This window comes from Fomitiporia mediterranea, assembly GCF_000271605.1.
Source record: "Fomitiporia mediterranea MF3/22 unplaced genomic scaffold FOMMEscaffold_9, whole genome shotgun sequence".
NCBI lineage: Eukaryota > Fungi > Basidiomycota > Agaricomycetes > Hymenochaetales > Hymenochaetaceae > Fomitiporia > Fomitiporia mediterranea.
In genome coordinates, this window is record NW_006760394.1 from 3,014,585 (window position 1) to 3,028,730 (window position 14,146).

A 14,146-nucleotide genomic window follows, 5' to 3' on the forward strand; every position below is an offset into this window, starting at 1 on the left:
TGTTTGTGGCAGGGCAACAACGGACTGCTGGACCTCGATGTCGGATGATTGGTTGGTCCAGAACACATAGAAATTCCACCAGTCATCCACATGCTCAAGCTGCCAACCGAAGGCACCAGGGTCTGTATGAAAGTATGCCCCTGCTTCTGTGGGAAAAAGTACTGGCCTCTCCTGGAGTTGTTGTTGTCGTTGTCGTTGTAATGCCTGAGGGGATTCTTCTTCACTAGGACGCGAGCGTTTGGCCGGAATGCCTGCTGTACATATAGATTAGCCAAAGTGCAAGGAACCGGCCAAATCTTGTGGACGGGCAGAGAACAAAATACGTACTTGATTCAGCCAGAGCAATGATATCTATCATGTCCGTCATTTCACTGTCATCTCTGTGGCCTTCTGCAGAAGATGACACCCCAGCTGTACATACAGATTAGTCAAACTTGCGAGGAACCGGCCAAATCTTGTGGACGGGAAGAGAACAAAATACGTACTTGAACCAACCATAGCAATAATATCTACCATCTTCTCATGCTCCGAGGTAGGTCCCTCAGGGAAATACTCGTTCAGACGGTCTGCAGGATCCAAAGGCGTTTTTTCTCCACCATCACCTGCGTGTCCACGAAGCCAGTCTAAGGCACGGCCATAAAGTGATTCGAGCGGCTTCCTCTCAAGACTACCACACTGAAAAATTTCAGTCGTCAGTCAGCACAATGACAGAATAGGAGATGTCGAAGAAAAACCTTGTAAAGGTCTACAATTTGGTTGTCCAAGGCATTTTTGTATCCTGCGTATTGACAAATTTCATTTATGAGGTCTTGGACGTCTGCGTCCTCTGAAACGCGAAAAGGACGAGCCCTGCCCTTCTCAATGTAGGGCAGATAGACAACATAACGGTGAGTGTTTGGTCTTGTGGAGGACATGTTGAATGAGAAACAGAGACGAACGTGTGTTGAATGAGTGTGCAGTAGGGGGTGTGCTTTTCGGTTGTGCGACGGGTGAATCAGTCACCAGACGATATAGTGTGACGCTGTGTGACAATGCCTCCAGCGCGTCGTTGTCGTCTTGCTGTATGAAATCCAATCTGCAGAGGCGATGGCTCAGATGCACAAGGCGCCGACCTAGTCAGAAACCTCTTCAAAAAAGGGCGCCGAGTCAGTCTTCTCTCGATCATCCACTCAATTGATTTCCTTACATGCTCCCTGTTCATGCTGGGCTCCCTTCTGGCTTGTCTGCAGTGCCTGCACCATGCAGTACGTTCAGTAGGTCTGGTGGTACACCCGGTAACAACGAAGTCGAAAGCAAATCTGCGCCCAATCCGAACTCTGCTGCTGAGTAACATCCAACAAAGGAGCAAGTGACACGTTGCATTAGATTTGGCACAATGGGTTCGGAATTGAGAACAGGCTGCTGCTAGACTGTAACGAACCTGCGAATGCAGAGATCCCCTGTACCATCAATATCTCTGCCAAGGGTAATGCAATCCCATTAAAACAGTGTGGAATGTACACTGAAATATATTCTCGTGCATACACAGACAAGCACCAGCCAATCTCTTGAATGTCCGTCATGGACAGCCTGTTGAGCTTCGTGTAGCTAAGTGGATGCACAGAAATTATATACTCCCCCGGCCACATCTTCGTCAAGCATTCAAAGGCACTGGGCAATGGCCCAGCAATGCAACGTGCATATTCACCACCCGAGGATCCAGCTGTGGAACCCTTTCAGTCTCCTACAGCTACAGCTTTTGTGCCGGCGCCAGCAGAACTCTGAAGATCGAGAATGCTTACGGACAAAATATGAAAGTAGATGAGATGTAAGAAATCATGGTTGTAGCGATTTAGCTTGCAGACGGCACGAGGTGTGCCTGCTTGGCTCACAGCATCTTTGCCTTTAGTAAATGATGTATTAGGGTACGAATGAGAATGACCCTCACGAGTACTGCAAGGGACATCCGGAACATGATCAATGCGTATGTCCATGTCCAAACCTCTCAAGAACTACCGTTTATGTATCCAATTGACAATTTATGTTCTGTCGGGCACATCCTGAAATCTTGACGCGTTCTTGTACGATTCAGACCATGCAGCTGACCCGTATCCTGGGTGAGGACGCGCAGACGATCCAAGACGCAGGGTTGCAGAGGAGTTTGGTTGTCCAGTCATGGGATGATTGAGGTCGGGGCAACGGCTCGTTCTTCACCATGCTCTAACATGAAAGGTGTATTGAAATGACATGTATGGTGTATGGTGTCATTTAGACAATGTATTATGTAGCTCAACAAAGACTTCGACGCATGTTGCGGTTCTAAAGAACGGCCGATGACAGGTCTACGAACCTCTACGAACTGCGGCAATAGTCACAACTCGCTGTGGATGCTGCTAGAGATCATTCGATACATCCTTGAGACTTGATATGAAGTACGAGTCCTGCAATGCAGTAAATCAAACTATCGAGTTCACGCTCTTCTTCAATATCAGAGGGGCTGCGGTCACGGGTGAAGGGCCTACCGCTGATCAGTGATCACCAACGCGAAGTCCATGTGTGCCCTTGTTTTCTCGGTTTCATCGCAGTGCAACAAGCATGAGTATCTGCTTCCTTTACAAATTGTCTCAACAGCGCTTGATCGTGTCCCAGCTCAGCTACTTGATCTTGCAGGAAGAAACTTCGAGCAGAATGCTCTCATTTTGCATCTCGGACAAAGCAGAATCACACTTCGTATCAATTTTTTGTTCATAATCCTTATAAGAAGACAACTAGTCTGCGATGCATCCTTAGCTTCCCTTGTACTTCCTTGCGCTCTCTTCTCCAATGGCGAATCAGACTCTTGACTACGGACGTGCCTACTCATTCTTCATCCGCTCTGATGTTGAAGACACTGATCCAAGCGTGGTGCAATTGTTTTTCTCCACCTACACTACTGCAAATTACTTCAGCAGGGCAATGTTGACTATCTTGGTCTACCATGCTTGTCTGTACTACAATTTCTTCGGCCAGAATTTCACTAACAGGAAACGCAATTCAAGTGACAATGTTGGATAAAGAGGTATGTTGATCATACAATTATCTCCCAAGCACTACTGAACTGAATCTCTCTAGATAAAACATTTTTGGGTAGTGTAAGGATTTGATTTACTAGTTTGTATTTTATTATTACTACATTGCTGATTGTGTCAGATCACTACACAGTGAGACCCACAAGTGCATATATTCTCATTGTAGTTAGTTACACTTCCTCCTCATGTATCTACATGTGTACTACCCTATAAAAGACAGTATTAATTACTAGGTAAAGAGGATTCTTTTCCCCTGACCCCTTGCTCAAGTACTAGGTTATCCTAGTCAGTAGTTGAGTGAACTAAGGGTGATTAGAATTCTCTTGTAAGGAACAGTAAGTTTCCTTACATATTTTTGACTGTACCCACCTAGTACTGAAACCCCTTGCTAGACACTAAGGAACTGAAGAGTCTGATCAACCCTAGGTCTCCCTTGTTGTCTAGTACCTATCAGGAATTTTCCATGAGTAAAGTTACAATTTTTGAGTAGAAACAGAGACTACTTACTAGATTAGCCTTTAGTAGGTTCATAATACTTTAGGGCCTGTTCAGTGCACACATTGTACTAGATCATGATCCTGTAAGATTGTGATGTACACAAGTGCACATTATGATGTCAACTGTGGGAATATCTTGTACTTTTTTCTCATGGTTGGCATTTGAGTTGTTACAGAATGCTCACTTTTTGTGAATGGTAAGATAAGTATATTACAATACTTATAAAAATAAAATAAAGCCTGATTCTGAAAGGCCCCTACAACTACATTATTTTTGAGATTTTTTGAGATTTTTTTTGTAGTGTAGTGTGTGCTGAGTGGATGAAAAACAAAATGAGATACTGTAATCTCATTATGAAAAACAGGTCTGAGCTGTTTTTCATTTTTGGTGGGAGAAGGGCAATGTATTGTAAGATACTGCTTTAAGATTGTGTACACTGAACAGCTTGTAGACTGTAATGTGACACACTATGATCTTGTAAGATCACACACTCTTTTTTGGCAGGAGTATCTTACAACATTATACACACTGAACAGGCCCTTAGAATACTGTAGAATGCTTCTAGAACACATTAGCACATATTAATATAGACTAGTACTGGATACACTAGAGGTTTGTATCAATCAGATGGGTCAAGGACCAGGCATCTGTAAAGGCAAAAAGGAATGAACAGGTGTGTATCAAGTTTACAAGTAATAGACAACAAGATTACCTATTAGATATTGATTACAATGTGACTGCTAAGCCTTAACAGACAATTCCTAGAGGGTACCCAAGTCTGTATATTAATACTAACATGCTAGAATGTAAGTCCTTGTCCCTTGTAGGCTGAAGGCAACCTAATAAACTTATACTAGGTGATAGGTCCTTGTCTGTACAAGGCTAGAGGCACCCTAATGAACCTTTACATACAAGTAACATAGAACTAAGGTATGTAATTGTACCAGCACATATAGTTAGTCAAACATACACTGTAGAGTAGAAACTAGTGAGTACTTACACTACTAGACTTGTAGGAGTAGTAAACAAAGGTATAAAGAGTAGAAACACTTAGACAATTAGATTTGAGGATTTGTCTAATCAAGTACAGAAGGTTAAGTTTAAGGATTCAACTGACTGAGTACAGGTGATTGAGCTTGAGGGTTTGCTTGATCAATTTTAGACTACCAAGTTTGAAGATTCACTTAATAGAGGACAGGCAATTTAGTTTGAGAATTTACTAAGTTGATATAGAGAGCTAACAGTAAGTATTAAGGAATTTACAAGCTAGTACAAGAGTTATAGAGTACATATAGTCAGTATTAGTGAGAGTATAGATGAGTATCTAGTGAGCACACTTACTTTAGAATAGAAACACATTAACAATAGTAATATAGAGGGTAATTAAACACCTAAGACCCTTTTAGATAGTAAAGAAAGTAGCTAGGACTCAGAACACAAGAGTAACAAAAGTTAGGAGAGCCAGGTATCAGAACCACAGAGATTCAATAAGGAACAAGACTTCTAGAAGGTAAGTAAGACCTTCAGACACATTGTAAGAGCTAGAGCAATTAAGATAGATATAGGACATGTTAGCCTATTCTACAGTTTGATAAACATTAAAGATTTGAATAAGAGAATGTACAAATTTGATAGAATGTTTTAGGAAGAGGAGAAAGCAACTCCTTCATCAAACAAGAGTAGACTCAATAGTATAGTAACAGAAAAGTGTGAAATACTTTAGGTAGGCTATAGAACAAAAGCCAGACATACTATAGTACTAACAGATAATAGAGATTATAACTATTAATACAAGAGTGTAGAAGAAACACTCAAGAGTCCAGACAAATAATTGTATTCATAGAAAGTAAAAGGAAAGTACAAAGTAAGAGTAATACACAAAGTGTAAGGAACAGAATGAAAACCAGAACTGTTAGACATTTAATACAATTGTGAAATTAATTCAGACTATCTAAGCAAAACAGACATTGTATTAACAGAACTGTTACAGTTCTCTACTCTTGCACCTTCAGTTCTGTAGGTTCTACACCCTTCTGTACTAGAACTTAGGACTTCTGTCCCTCAGGAGTACTGTTTATAAACTATATACAGACAGACTCTTACTACTACCCCTCCTTACTTTATTATTCTGTTCCTTTGACCACCTCTTCATTCTTTGTTCATTCTATAGTCTCTTACCCTTTGTCTATCCCTTCATTCTTTGTACATTTATCTTTGACTGTCCCTTCCTTCATTTTCTTGTGGCTCATCATTCCCTGAGTACTCTTGTATAGTTTAGTATATATAAGTGTATAAGATCAGACTAGTCCTATAGTTTTGATCTTGTCTACTCTAGGTAGTCCTGTACTCTTAGACTTACTCTATATACCTTGTACTTGTCTCACTCTCTCTTTCTGTCTGTTTTACAAGTTCTGACTACATTCTAGTACTTGTGTTCTATATTTCTGTTGTGTAGGATAGTGAAACTCCTTTATAGTGTCTATAAGAAGAACACAGGTGATTTGTTAAGTTTGAGGGGGAGCTAAACTATAAGTCTTATAAGACTAGAGTGGTTCTGAACAGGTGTGAGTTCTTCTAGTACAGTTACAACCTTGGAAGAGAGACATAAATAATAGAATGTGTACTTGTAAAGTACACAACAAACAAACTAATACAGAAACAATAAAGACTAAGACTATACCTTATACTAGAGGACTTTGAGACAAATGATGAGAGCTAAATTAATAGGTGAACTAACTGAATTCCCCTCTGTATCTAGTACATAAGTAACTGTATTTATAGTTTTCTGAGTTCTGGAAAAAGTATAGTACTAATAGGGAAATGTTATAGTTGAACAAAAGAAAAATAACAAAATATGCAGAACAAATAAGAGAACCTTTTACTAGAGGTTAGAAGAAAATAGGGTGAAAATGTATGAAGAAAATTTAAGTAGTCTGTATTCTGGCTATAGGAAATGTTATACAAAAGGAAAAGCAAGATTTACATTGAAAGAAGTAGAAGGTTCTTATACTATTACTATCTGATTAGTGTAGACAAAGTGTAGAGAGTTTTAAGATTTCCAGCTGTCTCCTGAGATCATTACTTTAATTACTCTAATGTTCTATCTGATTAGAAGATTGTAGTACTTTGATCTGAGCAATAATAATGTAATGGTTTACTGAGCCACTTACTGTAATACAACTTATGTTCTGAGCCTGTAATAAGTATGTGATCTGTATGTCCTGTAAGGTAAGCAGTGTGTGTAAGTCTATTCTGAGACTGTACACATTTACAGTTCTGTTTACAAACACTTACAATACAGAATAGTTGGGTGTTCTCAGAATATACTTTTCTAAGTCATATGGATGTTTGGAATTGATTACTGTGATTGTCTACATATAATGTACAGTTCTTAGTATAATACTGATTGTTTTAATAGTTGTAGCCTGAGTCCCCTTACTAAGCCTTCAGGTCCCCTCTATACTGTTACTAACAAGAACAGTACTTTGAGGATAGTAAAAGTGAATACAGATTAGAACTACAAGGATTAGTACTTGATTTAGAGAGTGAAAATCAAGTATACACTTACAAAATCAAGTGTTTAACCTTATACATAGTAAATATTGACTATACATTGTACAGGAGTAATGTACAGGAGTACTACAATAGATACAACACTCTAGCCAGATTTAGGTATAAGAGAGAAAGTGAACTACCTGGATATATACAATCTTAAATAGAAATACCAAGTTTTTCAGAGTATCAGAGTATACATTATATTAAATCAGTGAACAAACAATCCTATAGCAATACTTTGCAATTGAAAGCAGTCCCAGGCAAGGCATACACTAGTAGTATTAGTGAGAACAATATTAATTCAGAGTACAGTAAACAATACAGTTCAAAGACATATATTAAGTACAGTAAGTATAAGAATAGCTCTAGCTATAGTTTAAGAACAAACAATGAACACAGACATAGTAAAGTACTGAATAATGTTCAGAAAGGTATATTTGTATCAGTAAGACCTTCAGAGAGCCTAGCAAAGAATAGTTATGTATACAGAGTAATACAGAGCTCTAGGAGACAGAGAAAGGGAAATCTCAACCTAGGATCAGACTCAGATAGTAATAATTCAGATTCCTCTTCATCTAATGACAATAATCAAAGTAATACTTTATTCAAACTGTTAAATATTGATTCAAGTGATACAGAGGCTACTAAGAAGTGTAAGAAACACTTGAGGAAGAAACAGAATAAAGAACTCCTTAAATTAAAGATACAAATGTACAGTACAGAACTAATAGCTCCTACAGTATACTCAGGTGAACCAGACTTACAGAAGTATACAAAGTTTGTTATTAAAGTCAATCAGTATATAAAACAATCAGGACTTTATTATTTCCCTAAGAGTCAAGTAGAAATAATACTAGGTTTTATTAAGAGAAAAGTAATGAATTTCTATTTGTAAAAGATTACAAACTACAAGTATTAGATTGTGCTCTGGATTAGGAAATCCCCAATTGCCTTATGTAGAGTTACTGTACTTAGAATGTCTCAGACTATCAGACTTTACTATGTAGTATATAAGGCAGACACTTGCTTAATGTCTTAATAAGAGAGAGTATTTAGAGCACTCCTACTATACTTGTTAAAAGGTTATAAGCCTTAGTGTAAAGGCTGGAGCCTCACTTAAGAACACAGAACAGGTAAAGACCTGGGATTAATGAGAGGTCAACCTAAGTACAGGAGCAAGTACAAAGATGAGATCTAAGTAATCTACAAATAGCCCTTTTATATTTATCTAAAGTCATGTGTGTAACCTCAGAGGTTACACTCTTCCCTACTCTGAAGAAATAAAAGGGGGGGTAGGGAAGCAATTAATGAAGAGGGAAAGGAAAGGTATAGAAAGGGGGGAGGGGAAGGAAGAAGGAATAAAAGATGTAAGAACAGGAGACAAGGAACACACAGTTACAAGTCTAGAAAAGCCTTGACTCAAGCTTCAACTTGTTAATGAAAACACACAGGGACCTTAATAGGAATAGAGGAGATAGTATGACTGAGACAGATGTAAGCTCAAGCAAAGCCATTGATAAGGAACAGTATTACAAGCAGCCTAGAAAGACTTTGACTCATTAATGAAAAGGTGTAGAGAGTATGAGTAGAAGTCAGGGTGTATAATAAAGAGAACTCAACAACTCTTCAGTTAAGCTAGTATGTGCTACTTAGGGGAGGTAAAAAATGATCAAAATGTATGGTTGAGAAGTGAACAGCTATCCTCAGGTGTGTGTTAGTGCTAGGAGGAGTAGAAGGACCAGGTTGACAAAATTGACACACCAATTCTGAGAGTAATGAGAGTATAAGTAGTGTGTAGGTAAAACAGAGTGTGTAGAGGTAACAGGGGTTCTGTTCATACTAGAAGGACAAAGAGGGACAGGACAGGACAGGACAGGACAGGAAAGGAAAGGACTGGATGACACTAGTAGGGGCTTGATACTCTAGCTAGGTCCAGGACTAGAGGTGACACTAGTAGAGGCCCTAAACATCTGAGACTAGGATTGACACTAGTAGAGGCTTGGTACTCTGACTAGGTTCATGACTAGAAAAGGGACTTTATACCCTAGGAAACAGGAGGTGACACTAGTAGAGGCCCTATATGTCTGAGACTAGAATTGACACTAGTAGAGGCTTAGTACCCTAACTAGGTCCACAACTGGAAAAGGGGCTGTATACCCTAGGAAACAGGAAGGGAAGGGAAAGGGACTTTATACCCTTAGTAAACAGTAGACAATGACAGTAGACACTAGACAGTGACAGAGCAAGAGATAGTATAGTAAGGAATAGACAGTCTTGACAAACACCTTAATAATAGAGAGATACATATTATAGTAGGTACAACAAGCATACAATGAATATACTGTAGTTGACAGCTCAATTGTAATGTCTGTTGTACTAAAAGTAGACAGTATCTGTCAGCATAGAATTTGCAGCTCCTGAAGAGAATTACACTACAGTTCCAGACCAGATATTAGTAGTAGTATTAAGATAGTACTTCCTTGCACAATTTCAGGACTAGCATTGTTCTTAGGATTGAGAAGCTCAAGTTTGATTGTTCTCTGGTTTGAGGTTGTAATGAGTAGCAGGGGAAGCATGAGTAGAGACAGACATAGATAATCTGCTCAAAGTGGTACAGTAAAAGTATATTCTTGAGTAGTAGAACCTTGATTGTAGACAGCTGACCAGACACACAATAATGTGTAACACACACAACTCTGGTACAACCACACACACTCTTCTTGATGCATTCTCCTAGAATCCAGGGACCAATCTGGCAAGGGTCTGTTAGGAGAGGGTAGTACAGTGAAGGCAGATAACAATGTCCCTATAAGCTCTCAAGAGTGAACAGGATATTGAACAGGATCTTAGTGTAGCAATTGTGAAGCTTGTAATTAACTAGAGTCTTACTGTAGAGTACTGTAGATGTGTAGTAGATAGTGGATGTGTGGGGGGGAAGCCAGGGGGAGGCTGACAATCTGGTAGCACAAGTGAAAGGCAGCAGATAAGAGGTAATCCTCAAATTTTGTAATGTTCAAAAAAAAGTGTAAAGGCTAGAGCCTCACTCAAGAACACAGAACAGGCAAAGACCTGGGATTGATGAGAGGTTGACCTAAGTACAGGAGCAAGTACAAAGATGAGATCTAAGTAATCTACAAATAGCCCTTTTATATTTATCTAAAGTCATGTGTGTAACCTCAGAGGTTACACTTAGTACCTATTGAATGCCTCTACATACTCACTCTTACAGAATGCCTTTGCCTCCTACTAGTACACTAAGCCCTAGACCTCCCTCTCCCTCTAAACCTATTATAATGTTGTCTACAATGTATACCTTTGTTAACACTATAATGAAGGACTCTAATATTACAAAGTTCTTTAAGGGAACAGAAAAGTTGGCTAGTATAAAGGGATACAAGATATAGTACTTATACATACACAGTGTACTCACTACCATAATACTCTCAGACCATCTTGAGCACAATCCCCCTTCCTCTAATAATGCTAGCATACATACAGGCAACATTTTGTATTATTGTATAATGAAAACAATAAGTGATACAATTTATACAAACTTTATAACACATACAAGTGTTAGAAGTCTTATAAAGGTGCTTTCTGAACAATACAATGTTCAAACAACAATGACACATACTGTAGATATATCTACATTGTTTATAGTAAAAGAGTATGTATTACAGTTTGATAAGATGTTAGACAATATCAAACAAATCTACAAGTAGTTGTCTGTACATAATAAAGCCCCTAATAATGATACATACATCTCAGCAATTAACCTTGCTACTCCTTGTGAGTATAGATGGGTAGTAACAATGCTAGACAGGCAGATTACCTATTATAATCAACTACTAACAGTTACAGTAGCTCAGAAAGACATTCTAACACTAGCTAAGTTGATACACAAATTACAAAACATATATACTGAGTATCATTCTCAGTACTCTCAAACAAAACAAGATACTGAACAAGACAGCCTACAAACAAAAGGCAAAAGTGTAGCTAAAGGCAAAACAAAGCCTTATAATAAAGTTAAATACTACAACTGTAATAAGTACAGGCATATGTTAAAAGACTGCTAAAACCCTCTAACAAGCAAAACAACAGAAGCTTGAAAGAAAAAGTATAGGTAAACAGCTACTACTTCTACTACTACTACTATATTGTCTCAACCTGTACTTAATACAGCAGTATTTATTGGAGGTAATAACAAAACAGTATTCATTAAAGACATTAATGAAACACTAATACTAGAGTCTACAATTGTAGAAGCCTTAGTATCAAGCTTTAGCAGCTTAATCTGCTCTATCTACTGAATCTAATGTATTCTCAGTATTCAAAGTACAAGAGGATGGTGTCATGCAAGTAGACAACTTTACAAACTCATTTGACAATACAAAAGAAGTCATTAAGGAGTTCAATTACAATCCAAACATATGTATCAATACAATACATTATAATAATACTGAACTAATATATTGTATTAATATATTGGACTCTGGTGCAAATGTACACACTACTCTATACTTGTTCTGTCTTACAAACGTTCAGAACTTGACCCTAATAAACATTACAATTACAAATAAATTGTTATTCACACTTAGCAAAAGTAGAGTAATAACATTTAACATAAAACTATGAGACAAAGCCAATGAGCATACTAAGGTGAATACAATTTCACTACAAAATGTATACTATCATCCTAATCTGAACTTCATACTCATTAGTAAAGTGCTATTATGTAAAGCAGGATATGTTTTAATAAAAAAAACAATGAATGTATTATTTATTCTCCTGCTTATACAAAGATTAGTGAAATACATGTACAAAATAACTTGTATATGATAGTTTCTCATCATAATAAACAATCTATTAACACAATCACTATCATTGATTTACATTGACAAATGGGTCATGTTAATTTCAATTACTTGTACAAACTCATACAAGAGTATTCTGAGATTATAAGTCAAAGGATAACAGACAATAAAAATGCACAGTGTACAGATTGTATCAAAGCAAACATACAACACAATGAAATACCAAAAATACAAACTACACCTCTTACACAATCTTATGAAGATCATCTCCACATTAATATTTGGGAACCTGCCCTAGTACAAGCTTACAGCAAGTATGAATATCTTTTTACCATTGTAGATAATGCTACACAATAGGTAACTATGTTACCTATACAGTATAAAAGCAATGCTTTCACTGAATATGTAAAGTATACAACAAGACTCTTTACACAGTACAGTATAAGAGTTAAAACTCTTTAAAGTGATAACAATACAGTGTTCCTAAGTAAAGACTTTACTATGTATATTGAAAGTCAAGGAATAATACATAGATTAACAGTACATGATACACTGTAGCAGAACAGAGTTGTAGAATGTATGTATAAAACTATCTTTAACAGTGTACATACATGTCTGTTATCAGTAAAGTTACCTATAAAATTCTGAGTATATACAGTATAATATCAAACATTTATTCATAACAGAACACTAAGAGTTACTATTAATTTTGCAACACCATATTACAAACAGTATAACAAACATTATCAAATAGATAATATATGAGAATTCAGCACATATTGTATTATACAGAACAAACAAATGTATAAACTACAACCTAGAGGCTAATACACACAATAGTTAGGTTATGATACTAACAGTAAAGGTCACTTAGTGTGTCATGATAATAAAGTTACTGTCAAACACAATGTACAATTCATAGACAAACCAATGTCTAAGATTGAAGGGGAGAATAATCATAACAGTGATACATTAAACAATGATAAAACTCTTCCTATTAACAATAATAAAGATAAAGAACCTGTCATACAACACTCTACACAAGAGCAAAGACTGGCTAAACAAACTATAGGTTTAAATTACAAAGACAATATAAACCTAACTATGTATCTAACAGAATTTAACAAATTCCTCAACAAAGTTTATAATGATCCATTAACATATTACAATACTATAACATGTATAGACAAAGAACAGTAGATCAAAGTTATGAAGGATGAAATACAGTCACTTTAACAACAAAACACATGGATATATACTATCCCCCCTACAAATACAAATATAATTGGAACAAAATTTGTCTATAAAATTAAAAGACTGGCTAACAGCCAAATAGACAAATACAAAGCACAATTTGTAGTGTAAGGATACACTCAAAAGAATGGAATAGACTTCTATTCTGACAACTTATTTGCCCTAGTAACAAAACTATCAACAGTACAATTATTGTTATCTTGAGCAGTATCTAAGAACTATGAAATACATCAGATAGATGTAAAATCCACATATCTTTACAGAGAACTAAATGAGGACAAACTCATTTATGTGAAACTACTGCCAGGCAGGCTACTTACAGATATTAAACCTAGACAAGCATTATACTTAAATAAAGCATTATACAGATTGAAACAAGCAGGTAGACAATAGTACAAGAAGATTACCAAACTACTACTTAAGATTGGATTAGAACAAGCTAATTACAATCACACTGTATTTTATAAGAAACAAAATAATAAACAATTCTTGTAACATTTATACACATTAACAATATTACAATTATTGGCAAAACTATTACTATAATAACAGCATTTAAACATGTGTTAAGACAACATGTTGTATTCACTAATAGTAACAAAATACATTGGTTACTTGGTATTGAAATAAGCTGAGATAGACCTCAAAGAATGATTAGCTTATGGCAAAAGCATTATATTGAAAGTATAATCAAGCATTACCACTTTGAAAACAAAAAGGCACTACAAACACCTATTACTCCCAGAATAGATCTATCTAACAATACAAACAATATGTACAATACAAACAAAAGTAATAATGAAACAATACTATACATGAATATAGTAGAATTGTTAAGATATGTTGCAGATTGCACACAGTCAGACATATCTTATATTACTGGGCAATTAGCATGCTACCTACAAAGCCCTAAACACATTACTACAAGTAGTGAAACATTACTTTACATATTTAAAATATACAACAATTACTAGC

The 14,146-nt window shown here is 36.6% G+C and overlaps 2 protein-coding genes across 2 annotated transcripts; both read right to left on the bottom strand.

Annotated features, from left to right (window-relative positions):
• Window positions 1–18: 18 nt before the first annotated feature.
• FOMMEDRAFT_159480 (uncharacterized protein) lies at window positions 19–914 on the bottom strand (the record flags this gene model as incomplete). The annotated part of the gene is made up of 4 exons (XM_007269398.1): window positions 19–254; window positions 328–411; window positions 486–675; window positions 735–914. Coding segments are annotated over 4 exons (690 nt in total), but the record flags the coding sequence as incomplete, so codon positions are not given.
• A 283-nt stretch (window positions 915–1,197) lies between these two features.
• FOMMEDRAFT_159481 (uncharacterized protein) lies at window positions 1,198–10,536 on the bottom strand (the record flags this gene model as incomplete). Its single annotated transcript, XM_007269399.1, has 5 exons — window positions 1,198–1,322; window positions 1,421–1,712; window positions 1,782–1,991; window positions 2,086–2,199; window positions 10,531–10,536. The coding sequence occupies 5 exons, from the start codon at window positions 10,534–10,536 to the stop codon at window positions 1,198–1,200; spliced, it is 747 nt and encodes a 248-aa protein (XP_007269461.1).
• Window positions 10,537–14,146: the final 3,610 nt, after the last annotated feature.